This window comes from Mauremys mutica, chromosome 11 (assembly GCF_020497125.1).
Source record: "Mauremys mutica isolate MM-2020 ecotype Southern chromosome 11, ASM2049712v1, whole genome shotgun sequence".
NCBI classification, from domain to species: Eukaryota; Metazoa; Chordata; order Testudines; family Geoemydidae; genus Mauremys; species Mauremys mutica.
Genome location: NC_059082.1, coordinates 77,607,970 through 77,627,807, shown reverse-complemented (window position 1 = coordinate 77,627,807; position 19,838 = coordinate 77,607,970). Strand labels below are relative to the sequence as shown.

Below are 19,838 nucleotides of genomic sequence, written 5' to 3'. Positions count from 1 at the left end.
ATACAAAAGACATCCCTGTCATGTCCTTTTTCACATGTGCTAATAGAAATATCAGAAAAGGATGAGGATAATTAGAAGCAATCTTAAGATTCCTCCTAGTTGTTTATATTTACAGAACGTTACGGGTGATTTATTTAGTACCCGCTTGTCAGAATAATGATATGCCTTTGTCTGAATCTGAAAATAATAGAATGAGGTGTTGGTTTCTGTCTGCCCCTCTTTTGGAGGGGTGGAATGCAGGGAGTGTCCTAAATTCCCAAAATACCTTGCCTATTCCTTTCCCCACTGGAAACCGGGGATTACAGAGGCGAATAAAGCTGATCTTTTGGAAGATGCATAGCTAGAGTGACCAGATGGCCTGATTTTATAGGGACAGTCCCGACTTTTGGGTCTTTTTCTTATATAGGCTTCTATGACCCCCCCACCCCCGTCCCGATTTTTCACATTTGCTGTCTGGTCACCCTATGCATAGCACTTAGCTCAGTAGCTGAGCATACGCTAATGGAGGTGCCGGTGGTCAGAATCATACGTACAGCTAATGGCTATTGAAGGTCAGCCTTAAAAATAACACACACTGAACAATACATCCAAGGGGATCTTGCAACCTGAAGTCATGTGGCAGACAGCTGTTCTATATTTAATAACTCTGATATTGTACTGTGCGCTACTGAGGCTTATTTTTTCCTTTTTGACAGCTCTGTAATGAGAATCTACAATAAGGGTGAGTGTTTGTTTGCCATGTTCATGCTGAAGGTTGCACTTTGAAATTGGTGTGTCCAGACAGGTTGACAATAACCGGAAATGAATTTTTGTGGGGCTTTTATATAGCACATCCTCTCTGCACTCTTGGGAAGTCAAATAGTGTTTATTATAAATGTCTCCTCTATAATAGCCTCTACAGCTGCTCAGTACAACCACCATAGAGAACCTAAACCGCTGCCCCAAACTGTATAATGAAAGTGCTTTGGGCTGCAGTGTGTGTTAGTAAAGATTAGATTAGCCTCCTCAAGTGGCACAAGCAGCGTTCAACTTATCTTGGGGCAATGCTGGTGGTGAAAGACACTTCCAGCAGCTCTTCCTGAGTCACAAGCTCAGCCATGAATGCCAGTTAGAGAATGAGACTGCTTACCTTGTGCCACTGGTGCCCTGGGCTTCAAAGTACATTTATAAGGGCTGGAGTGGAAGGGAGAAGTACTTGATTCGGTTCCTGTTGACAGTGTATTGCAAAAAGGGCACTGGCCATTAGTGCTCCTGCTTCTTCCTCTTTAAGAAATTGTTTAGTTTAATTAGACAAGTTGCTGTTATCCATAAGAATGACCATATTGGGTGAGACCAGTGATCTGTCTAGCCCAGTATCCTGTCTTCTGACAGTGGCCAGTGCCAGGTACTTCGGAGGGAATAAACAGAACAGGGCAATTTTGAATGATCCGTTCACTATCATCCAGTCCCAGCTTCTGGCAGTTGGAGGTTTCGGGGCACCCAGAGCATAGGGTAGCATCCCTTACATCTGGGCTAGTAGCTATTGATGGAACTATCCTCCATGAACTTACCTATTTCTTTTTTGACCCACTTATGATCTTGGCCTTCACAACAATCCGTGGCAGCGAGTTCCACAGATTGACTGTGTTGTGCAAAGAAATACTTTTTGTTTGTTTTTAAACCTGTAGCCTATTCATTTAATCAGGTGACTCCTGGTGTTACCTTTAGGGATGGTTCTGATGCATTGTGCAAATATGCATGTGGGAACAACCTCAGAGAAAGACTTGTATGTTCTGAACTATGAAACTGATGTGGTGTTGCTTTTAAATTAAAAATATCAATTCAGAGGAATCAGTTTCAGCTTCATTATTGCTTTTCTCCCGCTATTGTATTGACAAAGATGCAGCCTTTGTGTAATGGGACTGGGAGATAGACAGGGACAGCTCTGTCAGGAACCTCTCAAGTTTTGAGTTGGACAGTTGTTAACTTTTTTCTAAATGCAACTTCCCTTGAAGAGAGAGGAATGCTAACAATGGCAGATGTACCCATTCTGATGCCCACCGCTGAATTTTGGATCTGGATCAGGGAACCACGTATTCTTCTAGTTAGAGTATCCATTCTCAGGTGATTCTCTGCCACAGCCTCTCAAAGGAGGCTGTCAGTCTTCTATGCAGTGAAAAGAGATGTTCACTGTGGATGCTTTCTGCCTCCCCAAGGACAAATATTGGTGTGTATCTATTCAGTTACAGCCAACCTTGAGTGGCTAAATGACTCTGCAGAACTGAGGAAACTTTTTATTATTTTATTTATTTATTTATTTATTGTTAGCACAAGTTCTAATAAATCCAATCAGACTGTCACGCAGCTTTATAAGCTTCCAAGAATGGTATTCCATCATCTGACAGAATAATACATTGTTAGTAACTTCATAGTTAATGCAACGTGCATGTTTGTATAACTAATTGTTTGTTTTTTGATTCCTGTCATACTTTGTCCTTGATGGAGGACAATCTTGCACAGTACAAAAGAGAAGATTCTATACTAGGTAGACTTATTTGCTAAAGCAAAAATCTGTTGCTGTACTGTTTGAATAGTCACGTCAGTTTTAAACCCAATATGTTAGGTTTTGTAAAATCTTGGTTTTACAAAACCTGAAGATCAATATAACTTTTACTTCTGAAATATTTTAACATTCCCCAGCAGTACTTGCCATCCAAGCATTGCATCCTTGCTGTACTGCATGATCCAGAAAACAAATATAATGCTAAACAAAGTGAAATTGACTAGGCAGTTTTCACTATTAAAAGTGAGTAAAATGCAAAGATTAAACTGCACTAATGGTGACCAGTAAACTCTGTTAATTCATTTAGTTTTAATATTATGTGGTAACGTGGACACACCTGGTTTAAGCTATGTGCTTTTAAGCCCCTTCTAACAACTCTTTAAAAAGTGTCACCACCCTGAGTATACAAAGAAGGAATCTGAAGATTAAGTAAACATAAATGTGTGCATACATAGAGTATGTAGGAGGTGACTAAGTGGGGAGTATTTACATTTTTTTTTTCAGATTTAAAAAAAAAAAACCTGCCCACTTAGCAGCAGTAGAAGGAGCTTCTGTTTGTAGCTCACCTAGCAGAGTTGCTGCTGCTTATGAAGCTGGAGGGCTCTGGTTCAAATCTGTGCTATCGAAATGTTCGGACACTACGTACAGCAAGTGTAGCTGCCCAGAAAGAAGGTAACTGTGTAAAAACACTGTCTGCTTTTGACCACCAGTTTCCTGCTGTCTTTTTTTTTTTAAAGACATCTGTATTATTCTGCAGTCAGACATCTTCACTGTAGCACATCTGCCTCCTGTAATAAAGTTGGACAGTGTCCCAGTGAGGGTGGTGACTGGTCTGTGATGCTTCCTGCATTTTAAGGAAGTCACTGAAGTTCCTTGTTCTTGACACCACTTGCCTCCCCTCTGTAGAAATGCAGCAGATGGCTTCTTTTCCTTTTATGGCAAGCAGTGTTGATTCCCCTTTACCCTCAAAGCCCAGGTTGGAAGTGGAACTGAGACTTGCTCAGTTGGAGGAAGGGGTTGTTCACACAGAAGGCTGGAAGGCGTGGGGAGGTAATTTACAACATAGTAAATTCCAGTTTAGAAAAGCAGAATTGCAACATCTCCCTAAAGGTGCTGATTATTGTTGGGTTTGGGGGGTGGTTGTTTTTTAAGCCTATTGCTTATAATAGCCAGTAGCACCTTTGACCATCCATATTTTCCAAGCGGGAAAAGAAAACAAAGTGGAACGGGTCATCGCACCAACACTGCTGAATTTATAAAAACACATGAAGACCCCGCCCCCTCTTTAAAAATTCATTTGACCAGTTACACAGTGTCAGGTACATCCACAAAAGGCTGATATCTCATCCAGAATAGTTTCCTTCATCAATCCCTATGAGCCATTTTATATACAGATAGGGGGATGCTTGTTTCTGAGCTTGCGCTGGTTTCACTCAAGGACTACTGAACAGGTGATGGTCACCTAGGTAACTAGCAGCAGGTGGTGTTAATTAAAGCAGAGGGTAAATCTGTATTTCGGAGAATCTTTGATGTGATTTATCTCTTCCTAACCCCCCAAAAACCCCTGTAGCTGCTGCTACTTGCTTCAGATTGTATTTCATTAATTCAGTGCCAGTTGTAGGTTTGGCAAGCGGTTTAAATTGCTAGGTGTTTGAGTAAGTGCTGCCTTTATTGTCTCACCGTGAAACCTGTTGGCAGCTGCCGAGTTACAGTTCTGTTTCAGCCCCTCTAAACCTTGATGAAATGCAAAATTAGTCAGTTTGGCATGTCACTTGCTGTGGTGCCCTCCGTGTGGTTCATGAGCTGTCCCTGCCTCATACAACTACTGACCGAAACGCAAAATAGGTCACTGTTTCTCCCTCATTGGAGGGAAAGTAAGGAGGCAAAATGTAATGGTTCATTATGGGCTCCCATCCGCTCTTTCCCTCAATGGCCAATTGTAACACCATTTGTTCTTATAGTAGAGTCAACCTAGCTGAACTTTTCATATTTCTGTCACCTGAACAAATGAAACAGAACATTCAGCATGAAAATAGTGTTTAAATTCATGTAAATTCAATACATTTTGGGCACCATGGGCTTAATTCCTTCAGCCAGTTACTATCTGATTTTTTTTGTTAAAATTTCTCAGCCTTGCTTAATAATAAAGACATTTTAACACCTTTATTTCCTCACTTCTGACTGTTTGAATGTCTGAAGAGCTGTCTGTATCTGATGGTGGAAACCTCCTATCTTCAGGAATGCTGATAAGCAATCAGTAGTAGTGTTGGGGAAGCATTTTGAAAATAGTTCACAGTAGCAATAACACATCCTTTAGTGGTGATTTAATGAGAGTCTGTCATGCTACATTCTCTGTTATGCTATTCCCCATAAATCTTTGTAGTTGAGTGGTTACTTTGTTATAAAGACATCTAGAAAACTTACTGGAATTGGCAAAGGTGCACACAGTCTGTAAACTAAGGGTACGTCTAGACTACCCGCTGTATTGGCGGGTAGCGATCGATTTCTCGGGGATCGATATATCGCGTCTCATCTAGATGCGATATATTGATCCCCAAACGCACTCCTGTCGACTCCGGAACTCCACCAGTGTGAACGGCGGTAGCGGAGTCGACAAGGGGAGCCGCGGACGTCGATCCTGCGCCGTGAGGACGAGAGGTAAATCGATCTAAGATACTTCGACTTCAGCTACACTATTCACATAGCTGAAGTTGCGTATCTTAGATCGATTCCCCCCCCCCCCCCAAATGTAGACCAGCCCAATGAGGCAAGCTATTCCTATGGTGTTGAGGAGGTTTGGGTTGTCAAAATAGCACTCCAATAGGCTTGTTGCATTTATCTACTTGGCTGTCAAAGCCATTCATGCATTTTTGCTGCCTTGCTTCCCCCAGTTACGATATCCTAGGGCCGGCCTTCCTGAATGTAAACACCTACCACGTCTGGACTTGCTGCCTGACTAATCCTGCAGAGTAGACCACACACAGGATGTCAACTGAGATACTAAAACTTGCCAGTTGGTATTTTGAGGGCAGCCTTACCTTGACTCCTCCCTTACCTGCAAGCTGAAAACTATTAAAGCACGTGCTGCTTGAAGTGCATTTAAAAAAAAAAAAGTCTTCGAGAAACATCACAATTTGTTGAGGTCCTGTGCCTGAGCTTGAGTTGTAACATGTCAAACAGTTGAGAAAAGTAAAGGGGTTTTCACAGAAAAACACTGGATAGGGCTGACTGAAGCATCACACTGGAGTGGTATAGTGAGGATTTGTACAAAAGTTTCGCTGCTACATAAGTTTCTAGTGTGTACTTTCCTACATCACAATAAATAATACACAACTTGGCACAAGTGGCAGTCTCTGATCAAGAGGCCTTGGACTAGAATAGCTTCAGGACAACTTTATTCCCCCAGCAATCGTTTTATGTCTTTGTGTATAAGCCACTATATTTCTCTCTTAGAAAAGATTATTAAAATTATTGGTATGATGGTATCTGGGGCTCCATTGTGCTGGTTACTGTGAAAACAGTCCCTGCCCCAAGGGGCTTATACTCTAAATAGGTATCTAATTAGACCTGGCGGTAAGGTGCTCTTATCTAAAATAAGCTTTACCAGGCTAGGATGTCCCTGCAGGCTGGAAATTGGAGCTCTTTGCAAGCCAAAGACCACTTTTAAGTGGTAAAGTGTAAATTGACTGTTGTGCTTGGATGCTTACCCCAGTGCTAGGAGAAGGCAGAAAATGTGAATTGAAGTTGGGGCTGTGTGTGCATCTGTGTCCATCCCTGCTGTTGCAAGAGGAATTTGGGGCTGGTAAATGTTTGACACAGGAAGGATGAGTAAATCCTAACATGACTTCTGGTTGTAGTAAACTCCCCGATACTGGTGCTGAATGAGTAAAGCAGTTCTCGTTCTGCAATGATATCAAAACAAGCACCAGTCTTTGCAATAGTACAAATCTCCATGTCATTCTCTGTCTGTCTCTCTCTGGCCAATCTTTGGAAGATGCTGGCTATTTTCCCCGTTCCCTGAGAAGACAAGGTCTTCAGATCCCTTCTGCTGCATGAACCAGAGCTCTTAACTCTGAACTGAACTACCTTAAAATAAGTGGTCTAATTTTAAAATGTTCTGGTTTGTTTCCCTGCTGTGGTTGGGCAACAGCAGAAATTACTACTGCTACTTAGAAATTACTGCTACCTTCTCAAACACATTTTCTGGAGTCTAGGTGTTCTGGTTTATTTGGGGTTTTTTAATGAAAGGTGGAAGAACACTAACTCAGGAAGCCGTCCTTACGCCAGTAACAATATAAACAATCTAGCAGTGAGCATAATGAAAACTCTTTGGGGTACTGCTCAGCAAAGGGAATGGGGGAAGTTTGTTTTTTTTTTAAGCAGTGGAATGTGTTGCAACAAAAAGGAAACTATTTTTCTGTGGATGTCACAATACTGTAAAAGGCATTGCAGATTTCTCTTCCTGTCTAACTTAAGTTGAGATAAGCCTCTCCCCCCCATGTTAATGCTGAGACTGCACTAATCAGAGAATGGGATGAAGTATGAAATACATGTGGTCTTTTCCTTTCTCTTTTTACTCTTGACTGACTTGTGGCAAATCACAGTAGGACCGTTTTATTCCAGAATGAATTTCCACGCACAGACATGCTCTGAAACCATTGGAGGTGTTAATTAAAACTGATTTAACCACTCTGAGGCAAGATGTATAGATGAGCCCTTATTAGGCAGGATATTGTCATGCTAACATGACTCACTAGTGTTTAGCCTCTGCACTTTCACCGCAGAGTTGACTTTGACTGGTTAGCCTAACTCCAGAATGTGTCGACACTGCAAAGTCCTCACTGGTGGTGTACTCCTGCATGTGTCTGCTCACTAGGACGTCTGCAGTAAGCTGAGCTACTCTGATTCTTTCATGGTGATTTCTGGGAGAGTTTGTCTTCCTGTGCACACTGGAGGAATTGTGGGAAGGCAATGGCGAATTACTGACACTCAACTGCCTGCCTAGCCTGGGTCCTCACTGCTAATAGGGCAGGTTACCTGCCTGAGTGTAAACCTCACTCACACTTTAGTTATACCCCCAGCAGGCCAGCTAGCCCAGGTTGAAGGCACCACCAAACCTGGGTGAGAGGTTTTTGTTTGTGAATGGGAGGAAGGTTGGGGCGCACCACCTGAGAGCGAGCCTGGGTTAACTGCGATGAAAACAGACCCTAAAAGTCTGCACCACCCTGCTTAAGGAGCTGAGGAATTTGTGTTAAAGTGGGGCTGGAGATTCCTACATTTGTGTATTTTGCCTCAGAGCTCGGGGTGATTTCTATACTGTTTCAAAGCTTTTAAATCTATAGGGATTTACATCCTCTACGTTGCTGGCTGGAAAATACCAGTATTGGTTCACTTGGTATTGCTCGTTCAATCAGAATGATAGTGTGTGTACACCTGATGGGTCTAATACGTCATGTACGTTACTAAATGCGCTCTCCCATCTCCTACTTCTAATTTTGCCAAATAGTCTGACTGGAATCCTGAAATCTCCGCCTGCCCTCTCGTTCTGGAAGCCACTCTTTTTTTTTTTTAACCATTTCCCTTTTTTTCCCACCAAAATAGCGGTCTGTGCTCTAAGCCTGCTCCCTCCAATTCCAAAGACCTACATCATCTCTCAAAGCTGCAGTGTTAGAATAATAAAGGGTTGTTAGAGCTTAGAAATGGAATGAGTGCCTGCATCTTTGCTCCCCACATGTACTTTGCGCTGCCTACATGTCTGTAGAGACAGTCTTCTCTCCACTGACGAAAGGATAGAATGTTGCATGGTCTCTTCCAAACCTCTTCATGCGTTAGCACAATGGATAGCACTCCGTTCAGTGAGGAGAGATTCTGTGTGCGTGTGCTTACAGTAAAACCTAGGGACTAACCTCCCCTTCATAATACTCCATTTCTTGATGGTTTTGATTTCCTTGAGTCTTTCTAGTGCAGCTTTGTTTCCACCCAGCAACGTCTCCCCAGGCACCTACTGCAGGACATTGGTTTTAGATTTACAGAGATATTTCTTATTGTTCTTCCCTGTTAGTAAATGAGTTACAGATGACTCAACTTCATGTTAGGGTGAAATTTGCAAGGCTGAGGTTGGCGGTTCACAGGGCTGCTAAGAGTTTTATAAGTCTGCCATAAATACTTCATTTGCAAATCCATCAATAATTAACCACACACACATCTTGTGTTATCTATCTGTAATTAAGTGGTTCTCAAAGAAAACTCTGGTTAGTTGCACTATGCCCTGTGGCTAGCAGTGAAGTTTACCATATATAATGGCAAAGCAGCTCTTTTACCAATAAAGCTTATTACAGCCATGCCGTGCCTGTCCCAAATGGCATAGACTACACTGGATAAAGCATAGTTTTGCTGGTACAAGTGCAGCAAGACTGGGGGCTTTTGCTTGCAAAGCTGCCAGGGATCGCCCTTCATCACTGCTGTGCTGGCAAAAGTTTGTACTGCAGCCCTGGCCTGTGTCTAAACTTTTACTGTAGCCAGGGCTTCTGATTTTCAGCTCTGACCCTTTTGTTAACCATAAATCACCAAATCAGTTACCATCAAAGTTGTCACTTTACAGAGAACGTTTGAAAAGGGATGCCATCCTGAAACTCCAGTCTTGTTTCAAGAAACGAGTTTGTGTTTCCTAGGTGTATTACATGAACCTGAGCGTTCCTGTGTATATGGTTCTCTTCCCTGTTACTGTGCGGAAGACTCATGCAAGCAGGAGAACTGACTAGAGAGGGGAAAGAGTGAAAAATAACTATGCAAAATGTGGTCAAAAGTGCAAATTAAACCAACTTGGGGGCTGGAGGGAAAGAGCAGAAACGAACTCCACTGATCCCTTTCAATTAGAGTAACTAGAGGTATTGCTTGTAGGGAAAAAACGGCGGCGCACACACAGAATTGACTTTAAATAGCTGTTGTCCCGTTACTGTAACTTTCAGTGTATGTTAGAGCCTTCTAGTGGAACCTTTGTCGTGGGGCTGAATCGTTTTTGTTTTCCAATATTCTGTACCACAGTGCAGTCTGGGTGTGACCACTTAAGGGACGGATGCCAAGTTGTTGCTTGCTAGAGTTGCCCTTCAAATAAAAGTGAAACAGAATTGTACTTAGTACCTTTTGGAAGCTACTTCAGGGTGGTCTCAAGGTCTCAGAAACTACTTTAGTGTGGTCTAATAAAGGCGAGCTCTATTGATTTCACTGTATTTTTCCCCCAATGTCATGCCTACTGTTACTTGGTACGTCTGGAGCAGGAGATGATCTAGCGCTCAAGCTATTGGAAGTGGCATCTGCCTTCGTAAAACATTGCATTTAGGATTTAAATGGATACCATTGAGAGGCCCGCTCTGTTAAATGGAATAAGGTAATCAGTCCTATGCATTTGGAGTAGCTGTGGGAGGGCCAGGCAGTGAGTGCTTTGAACTAGCCTGCTTGTATTTAATTATTTACTTTGGCTGGGAAGACTCTACCCATTATCTTGTATCAACTTAGCAAATCTAAAAACTGTGGTCAACTGCATGTGACTCTCTGGTAGCAAATGACTGAACTTGATACAACTTCCTGCCCCAGCAAAAAGCTAAATGGCTCCACGTATGCTAATTTAAATGTTATCGTCAGCATGAAGTCACAGACTATATTTAACCTGCCTATATAAATCTAACCGAATGGCACAGTTTCCGACTGCCCTAGAGTGCAGGTTGAAGCAGGTTGGTGCGTGGAGGCCTTTGAAAAGCTCACAAAGAAAGAGGCCTTTCTCACTATGTATAAGCGGAACTGCTTGCTGAGCAAATTGGACGTAGGTTTTTTGTTTTTTTGTTTTTGTTTTTTTTTCCTCCAGTGCTTATCAGCTCAAAGGAATAGGGCTGACTGTAGAATTAGATTGTGTTACTTTGGAGAGAAAAGCTGATCCGTACTGGAAAGTTTGTTACTCAGCTCTTCATCCAGTTAGGGGGAAAGGACAAGATTCTGATGTGATGAAGATCGCTGCGTCTGATGCAAATAGTTCTAATCCCATTTAGTGCTCACATCTCAGTGTCTGCAGCCTTAGATTCCCATTTCTCATGTCTTCACCTATCAAACTCAGTTCAGAAATTGCATTGAAATACGTTTTTAAATAAATCACAAAACATTTCAAATGGTGAAATCTTTCAGGCTGGCAAGCAGCCAGGTTAAAGCAGTGTTCTTTTCTACAAGTTTCTGTGTCTTAGATTCTAAATACGGACTGTCCACTTCCCCAGTACAGTAAGTATACAGTAGATTGATGGGCTACTCTGATAGAGCTAATGCAGTTTCCAGACTTGGCTAACAGTACCTCAGTATTGTTGGCTGGCAGTGTTTTCTTGAATGGAACTGCCGACATTCTTGTTGCATAGGTCTGACTCCTGCAATCAAATGACCATTAGCCTAGCCTTTCTGAATCAGACCTCTGGAAAAACATTGTTTTCTCTGAAACCCATTTCTGGAATTTCTGATTGGAAGAATACAATTGATTATTGCAGAGTACTCAGCAGGCTACCAGTAACTTGGTAGCTCACCTCTAAAACCAAACCTGGCCATGGGAATTCACTAGACTTCTTTCTACAGCAGCTCAAATTACGAGTGCCTACCCGAGGGGGATCCATTAATTTTCTAATAGTGGTCCACGGACCAAGTTTGGAGTACACTTTTTCAGTTGCTTTTGCAGGGAGGAAGGTTAAATTTCACCTTTCTGATTTCTTGATGAGATTGGTTGAGTTAACTTTCTTATATGGGAAGAAGGCCATACAAGCCTTTTTACAAACATTAAATATAGGGCTTGTCAAAAAACAGAGAGGACATTTCACAAAAATTTGAAGCTATTAATTTTGCAAGGCATTAAGAGAACACTTCCCCCGTCCCCTCCCCTCCCCCCCCCCGCTTTTCTCTTCTCCTCTTTGCCACTGAGTGCAGTAAAACGAACAATGTCCGGGGTGGCACTCTTAAATTTTTTTCTTTCTTTTCTACTGTAACTTATCCAGCATTTGAAAAGATCGAGCTGTAAGGTTGGTTTTGTTTCCTCTTGCCACTTTAACTTTTCAAAACGACTTTGATTTTTGGAAAAGTTAGATTAGCCAAAGGAAACGGAAAGTGATGCCGGGGCACCCCAGACATCATTCAGTCTGTTGAGTTCGGGGGAGGGGGAGGGGGGATAAATTTCAGTTTTGATGAACAAGCAGCTTTGAAAAACCAGCTCTTCACTAAAAGATTTTGTTTAAAAATCTATTTTTCATCAAACGTGCAAACAAACTTTGACTAGCTCTGATTTACAGTATGAAATTAAACAAACCTTTCTTCACCCGTGTTTTAATGTTCAATCATTTGCACAACATAAACTTGCGTAGGTAATAATCTTGTTTAGCATAATCTTGGAAGCCAACCCAAGCTGGTTCAGGATTCCTGTCAACACCTACCCTCCTAAAGAAACCTAGCTATGGTAAAAAGAGCAGAGGCTTCCCTCTTCCTAGGCTACACAGCTGTTGACAACATGTTTGATCCTTTTAGCACCTAGATTCTGTTTTGTCACATGGCAACAAGTACTGCCAGTCAGGCATTCTTGTTAAAAAGATAAGCAGCTGCGATTACAGTTCTGGGTCTCTAGGGGGCAGCATTAACTGAGAAACAGAGTAAACTCTCAGGAGGTGCATACAAAGAAAATTATCAGGGGAAGGAAGAAAATAGGCTTCATTTTAATACCTTCCAACTGGTAATTATGTTTGAACACTGTCCCTTTTATGTACGTAGCGTGTTATGTGCGTTCTGCCACATTGCAGGTTTACAGTGCATTTGGAGTTGGTACCTGCTGCCAGTGTTACACGACTGACTCAATAGTGTTAATCCTCTCCTGGACTAAATAATGGATGTAGCAATCCACCCTAGGAAGAGGCTGTTTCCGTATTGGCAAGTCTGGCTGCCCAGAATGCTATTGCCAAGTTTCCATGCAACGCACAGATAAGTACATGTCCTTGTACGTCTCTGCCGCTCGGATATACGTTTCTCTAGCTAAACCGGATTTTAGTTCAGTTTCATTAACTTCACTGTTCTAGCTCTACGTGAGAGACTCTCTAGAAACAGTCCCAAATGCTGAGTGTTGTGGGCGTGTCAACGTACAGAGGTTACACCCCATTGAATTATTTTATACTGATTTTAGCTAATCCAGTGCAACTTTGTCTGGGCATTTTTAATATCAGTTTAAAACTAGTGAGATGTGCACTTCTCAATTAACTGCTTTAAAAATCATACCCTTAGTTCAACGAATTAGCTCAGCTTTGTGTAGACCAGCCTTAAAATGCTACTCTGAGAGCGCTGTGGTCCTCGCTGCCTGGAAATGAAACTCTCAAAATCCAATCACTATTCTGTACTCTGTTTACAGCGGATAATTGAACCCTCTCAGATGTAGGGTGTCCACACGGGAGTAGCTGCTATGGTATCCCAAGCTGTCGTTCACGTATTTTGGGAAACGTGGCGGACTCCCAGAGCAGCAGCATTAAGATGTCATTGAATAGCCACAGCACAGCACTTTCATTAACCAGCATACACGCGACGGCAAGTTACAGGGCCCCCGCCCCCCTACAGCTGCCACTGAGAATGGGAGGGTGATGATGACAGACCAGTGATGGAGCCTGCAGTTGATTTCTTCTGCATTTTGCTTGATCAGTAAATGGCCTTGTGTAAATTCTTATGCAATGAGAGGGAGCAAGCATGCAGGAATGCTGTGGGCAGTGAGTCAGCCATCTCTGTCTTTGTCTTCTTACATTTCACTCCCTGCAGGATTTATCTGGCCTGAATCTATAACAGTCAGTGTTGATCAGATAATGACAGTGTGAACAGCACTGGCTAGCCAAGCAGGGGTGGAGGCTGATTGGTAGAAGTGCTGAATTTTTAGCTTTGCCAGATCTTCTGTAGATTGGATCTTGAAGAGCTTTTTGTGTGGGTTGGGGGAAGGGGGAAGCAGGCTAATTTTATCACTGCTGTTTTGTTTCAATGCATTCTAAACACGCTTTATAGCTTAAGGCCTTGTCTATACTGCCACTTTACAGCGCTGCAACTTTCTCGCTCAGGGGTGTGAAAAAACACCCCCCCCCCCACCCAGTGCTGCAAGTTTCAGCGCTGTAAAGCTGCACTCCCAGCACTTAACAACTTTGCTGGTGAAGACATACCCTTAGGCTTTGGCTACACTTGCATTTCAAAGCGCTGCCGCGGCAGCGCTGCCGCGGCAGCGCTTTGAAGCGCTAAGTGTAATCAAAGCACCAGCGCTGGGAGAAAACTCTCCCAGCGCTGTCCGTACTCCACTTCCCTGTGGGGAATAACGGACAGCGCTGGGAGCGCGGCTCCCAGCGCTGGGGCTTTGACTACACTGGCGCTTTGTAGCGCCGCAATTTGCAGCGCTGCAGAGGGTGTGTTTTCACACCCTGCTGCAGCGCTGCAAATTTGTAAGTGTAGCCAAGCCCTTAGTGTTCATTATGGCGCAAGTGTCAAGCCATTTAGAGGGCTGCAATTAGACTTTTGCATATGCAGCGTCTTGGAATAACTGGCAAGGGATTGTCTGTTTTGATCTCTCTGCTGAATGCTAACATGCTATCCGTACCTGTGGCCTCAAATAGGAAAGCTGTGTAACTACTTCTCTGCTCCTGGAAACAAAGGATCACCCTGAGCCCCAACATGTTTGTGCTAATCACAGCAGCTTCCTGTCAGCCTGCAGGAAACAGGAGCCACTACCTTCAATAGATGTACAGTGAAAAGATTAAATTATGTGATTGAATGGTCCTCCAGCACGTCCTCCTTTCTCTTCTCCCTGCTCAATGTTTTAGTGAATTGTCCCACCCTACCTGGCAAGCTTGGGCAGATGCAACCAAGCAATCAGTACTTAATGTCCCACTTATCCATAGTCATTCTGGAACTGTTCAGTAATGCAATGGCCTTTTAGAGGACAGTGTGTTTATTGGTTAATCTAGACAAGCTGACTGTTACACTGGAAGCTCAGTGCTGTTAACACAGAGAACCTAAACTGCTAAAATAGCAGGTGAAGGGATGAGTTAAAGGAATGCAGAAAACCAGGTAAAATAAACACCAAACAAAAATAAACTCACTGAATTGGAAACAAAACGCAAAATTAACTTTCCCAAGTTAGGCTCCAGGATGAACAGACCAGTAAGTAGGCAGCATTGTCCCCTGGCCTGGGAGTCGGCAAACTGGGTTCTGTTCCTGGTGTGACACTGGGCAAGTCACATCACCTCTATGCCTCTGTTTATCCTCACACTTTTTGCCCTTATCCTCTTAAAGTGTAAGCTATTTGGAGCAGGGGGTGTCTTTCCGTGTGTTTGTACGTTGGGCCGCACAGATTAGGCAGTCTTGGTTTGGACATGTAGGTGCTATTGTAATACAAATAAATAATTCAGGCTGGCTGTAAAATTCAGCCCGGAGTGGTGCATATAAGAAAACAGAGACAGTAAAGAAATGCACTTTCTCTTTATGAAACAGAGCTGCTTTGTAAAGCGCAAAGGGCTTCTTAATAATGGGCTAGACTTTATCACTGTTCAAACTGAGCAATGATCAGACACCTGTGGTTACTTAGTATTAAAGCTAATTGTGTCGTGGATATTTTTAGTAAAAGTCAGGGACAGGTCACAAGCAATAAAGTCAAATTCATGTAGGCCTGTGACCTGTCCCTGACTTTTACTAAAAATATCCATGACACAGTGGGGAGCCGCGGGGCTTACTGGGAGCTCTGGGGGCCCGCCACCACCCGTGGGGGCTCGGAGCTCCAGGGTCCCCCTCCACCCGTGGCTCTGAGCTGCGGGGTACCTGCGGTTGGGAGCAGCAGGGTTCCCCAGCCACCCACGGCGGCTTGGAGCTGGGGGGGCCCCTGCAGCTCGTGTCTGCCGTGGGGTGCCAGAGGGACTGAAGTCACAGAGGTCTTTGGAAGTCACAGATTCCGTGACCTCTATGACAAAATTGTAGCCTTAGTGCATGTAAATACTCAATAGCTGAGCTAGTCAATTCAATTCATACAACAGAGCTCAATGCAAAATGTCCAGGCCTGTCATCTTGGCAAAACACTGTGAGGCTATTAGGTGGCCCATCAGGCCAGATTCATAGTGGTAGAAACAATATGGAATGCTTGCAAAAGCTATGCAAAGCATCTTTGGGGGAGAGCTCATTAGAATTCAATTTCAGCTGCACTTAACCTACCTTTTGTAGTGGTTAACAGCTCACTTGTGCAAATACTGATTGTGAAGGATCCCAGCAGCGTATAAGGCAATAATTGCCATTTCTTTAGGCATGGTGGAGGCTAAGGGGAGAAACTGGACACAGTTTAACTCCCTTTACTGGGAGTGCAGCACCATCTCTCGCTCCGTAGTTGTGGAGGAACAAGTCCTCCTGGGAGCAGATGAGAATTCTATTTGGAAGTAAATTGAAGTCTCTATGGTCTAAGGGAGACAGGAGTGGCAGAAGATCCCTAAAAGTGGGGGGCCACTGGCACCTGAACCGTGGCTCTGTCCTCCCACCCCACCCCTTCTCCTCAAGGCCCCATCCCGTTTGCTCCTCTCTGCCCTCTACCCCCCATTGGTCGCCCTTATGGCTGGTAAAAAGTGGGGTGGCCATGGTCCCCTGGCCCCTCTCCATTCCAATGCCCCTGAAGAGAGATGGGGGCGGGTTAGGTAGCTACAGTGTTTGAGGCAAGGATGCAGGGGCGGCTCTAGGCATTTTGCCGCCCCAAGCACGGCAGGCAGGCTGCCTTCGGCGGCATGCCTGCGGAGGGTCTGCTATGCCTGCGGGAGGTCCGCTGAAGCCCCGGGACCAGCGGACCCTCCGCAGGCATGCTGCCGAAGGCAGCCTGCCTGCTGCCCTTGCGGCGACCGGCAGAGCGCCCCTGGTGGCTTGCCGCCCCAAGCACGCACTTGGCGTGCTGGTGCCTGGAGCCGCCCCTGCAAGGATGGGAGCAGTGTTAGCAAAACACCAATGTTGAGAAGCAAGTGGAATGATTTGGTATGAGACTGGGTAGTACCTGATTCCTCAGAAAGGTTTTATCTATAACAGGGGTAGGCAACCTATGGCACGGATGCCGAAGGAGGCACGCGAGCTGACTTTTAGTGGCACTCACACTGCCTGGGTCCTGGCCACCAGTCTGGGGAACTCTGCATTTTAGCTGAATTTTAAATAAAGCTTCTTAAACATTTTAAAAGCCTTTTTTACTTTACATACAACAATAGTTTAGTTATATATTATAGCCTTATAGAAAGAGACCTTCTAAAAATGTTAAAATGTATTACTGGCACGCAAAACCTTAAATTAGAGTGAATAAATGAAGATTCGGCACAACACTTCTGAAAGGTTGCCGATCCCTGATCTATAATATAATGAGACCCCTGGAGTTGTTAATCAGTAATTGAATCCTGGTTGGAAAAACATGGGGTGTCGAGAGGAAATGGGTTGTATTTTGAGTTGCACTGGACTTGGCTATCTTCTCTTCAGGCTCCGAGCTACTGCTTCTACTCCATATATGGAAACTGTGGTAATTTATCAGGTTAGTCAGCCAGGAAATGAGTGCATATATATAGATAGATACACATATAAAATATTTTTTAACTGTTTGCTGATCAAAGGATGCTAATGGCTCACTTTTCATCCCTCAAATAGAAATAGATTAGTTCGTGTCAAGACTCCCTCCCTACCCTGTTTTGACATCTTTTGTGATCCCAGTGGGTTTACAAACCCCAGAATGGAAAATGCTGCATAAGAGAGAATCTACAGGGAAGAGAGGATGGGTTTATTCCAGATTTCTGGTTAAATTATCACTTCTGCTCTGGTTAAGGATTCATCATAATTGGCTCTGATTCCTTCTCCGTTCTCCAACTGTCTGCCCATGTGCTGCCTTTAAGCATCCGGCCACTGGTGTATTTAAAGTCGTCTGCTCTCTTAGTTTTCTGAGGACTTGATAAGCAGGACCTTGATCTGCTTTGTGGGCTGGGTGACATGGAAATTCCAGTGCACCTGAGAAGTGGTGGTAGGCTTTTCATTATTACCATGCTATGGAATCCCTCCATTTCTCATGATGAGCATCCTCTCAAGTTGAGGAGGATTAGCACCATTTTGGAGTTCCCCTCACATTGACTAAGACAGCTGCAGTTAGCACCATATGTACATCTTAGTCCCTCTAAACTTCTCCTAGGCTTCACCTGTTAAAAATGGCAGGCAACCACTCACCCCGAAACTTGTTCAGCTAAGAGTCCCTGGCCACGTCTTGCATAGCTATTGGTGATGGCTTCATCCCTAGAGCCCATTGTTAAGCGATTATTCTAACAGCGGGAAGCTCCCAAATTCCTCTTGCACTTTCCCCCATCATTGGGGTCTCTAGCTGCATGCTGCCAAACTCAGCTGCTGCTGGTGAATCTCTGCTGTATATTGTAGGCCTGATCTTTCAGCGCAAATTTATGTGGTTTGGGGAACACCCTCACAAGTTGTAGCTTTGTTATTCAGTGATGTGTCCGGGATGGTCTCTTCCCATTAACACATGTTGTTATCCTCAGGAAACCTGCAGAAAGTGCCAGGGGCTATGGAAGGAGCACATGAATCTTACCTGTGAACAGCTGGCTGAGAAGGATGACATAAAATATAGAACATCTATGTAAGTAACTTCCTGAATCTGGAAAAACTGGAAACTTATTCTAGGTTCTAATGTGGGTTAGGCAAGAAACCATCTGTGTCGCTAAATTCAGTAAAATTTATGTATGTATTTGTGTATGTATTCAGTAAAATTTGTGTATGAATACATAAAGAGAGCCCTTGTTTGTGTATTAATAAGGCCCTTGACTTTTTGTGTGGGTATAGTTACATTCCACTGAGAGGGTTCTGGGGACATAAAAATGAACAGGTACCAGGCTTCTGTGATAAAATATCCATGAATGATTTTCAGCAATGTAGTCCATGAGATAAAGCAAGACGATGGGAGTTTCTATACCAGAACACAGTTGATTCATTTAATCTGGCATCTTGCAGTAGCTAGTACCTGCTCATTCAGAGGAAATGAAACCTTAATACTGCATCTGGCCGCTTATGTTGTGTCGTACACACAGAGGGAGGCGTGCACAGAGACACAGAATAATCCTTAGTTCGTCACCAGGTCACTCGTTAATGTTCAGTGCTAATCTAAACTTTATAATGCAGTGCGGTTTGCCCAGGTGTCACTTACACAAAACACTCTCCCCTCTGGCCGCCGCCTCCTGCATAGAAGGAGATGTGCACATTTACAGACACACATATTTTACATGCTGTTACAAGCTGGGGATTATTCTGTGAAGATTTTTAAAGACCTTCATTTGAAATGCAGATGCTAAAATGTAAGGAGTTTCATAAAATCTCTTTTGGAGTCTCATCGTTGGCCATACAGTAGCAACAGCCAAAATATTCTGGAATCTCTGTCATTGGAGATTTTTCAGAGCAGATTAGACAAACACCTGTCAGGGATTGTCGAGAGAGTTCTTAGTTCTGCCTGGAGTGCAGGGGATTGGACTAGATGACCTCTCGGAGTCCCTTCCAGTCCTATGATTCTAATTGTAGAAAGTAAGTGGTGGTTGCAATATAAAACTGCTGGTCTGGCATATTGGAATTAGAACAGCCTGCTGCTGTTAATTTGGTGTCTCTTTCTCTTGGGTGTATCCCAGTCTCTAGTAATATTGTATCTTGTCATCTCTGATCTGGTATTCAGTGTGCTTGGGGCAGGCAGAAATCGAGTTTTAATACTAGAATTGAACTGTGGAGGTTTTAGCATTGTGAGTCCAAGTGAAGCCTCTTCATTCATCCCTCGGTACATAAATTTTCAGCACAATATTAACTTTTGTGGGCATCATTCAGTATCTTTCTGCCACTCCTTTCCCAGTAGAAAAGGGGAAGTAGGAGTATTGTGTCATGTCCCAAATAAGAAGGGAAAACGTAGCTTTAAAACCTTTAACAGAGTTTTGCCTTCGGTAGTTGTCCAGATGAGATTTCATGTGTGAAGACAATAAAGCTTCCTGTTGAATATAAGGAAAAGGAAGCACAGCTGGAGTCCAGGCCTAGCTTCCTGCCTTGTTCAGAATTTCCAAAAATGTACAAACAGCATCCTGTTAAGAGGCCGAAGGAGGAGCAGCAATCAGAGCAGATTCAGTTCCATGCACTGCTTTTTCTGTCTATTCCTAATACAGATTCAAGTATTTGGATGAAATTCAGAGAGGGTGTGGATACTAGTTTATTATCCACTGTAGTATAAAACTTACGC

General features: G+C 43.5%; 1 protein-coding gene across 8 annotated transcripts in view; it reads left to right on the top strand.

The window, feature by feature from the left end:
• RNF216 (ring finger protein 216) overlaps positions 1 to 19,838 on the top strand; it is a 110,381-nt gene that overhangs the window by 62,913 nt on the left and 27,630 nt on the right. For 7 of the 8 annotated variants that reach the window (XM_044979273.1, XM_044979265.1, XM_044979266.1 and 4 more), the window contains one exon: positions 18,112 to 18,209. The exons of the other annotated variant lie outside the window; for it this stretch is intronic. In XM_044979273.1, coding sequence (XP_044835208.1) covers positions 18,112 to 18,209 — 98 coding nt within the window. The remainder of the gene's footprint in view (positions 1 to 18,111; positions 18,210 to 19,838) is intronic. 8 annotated transcript variants of the gene reach the window in all.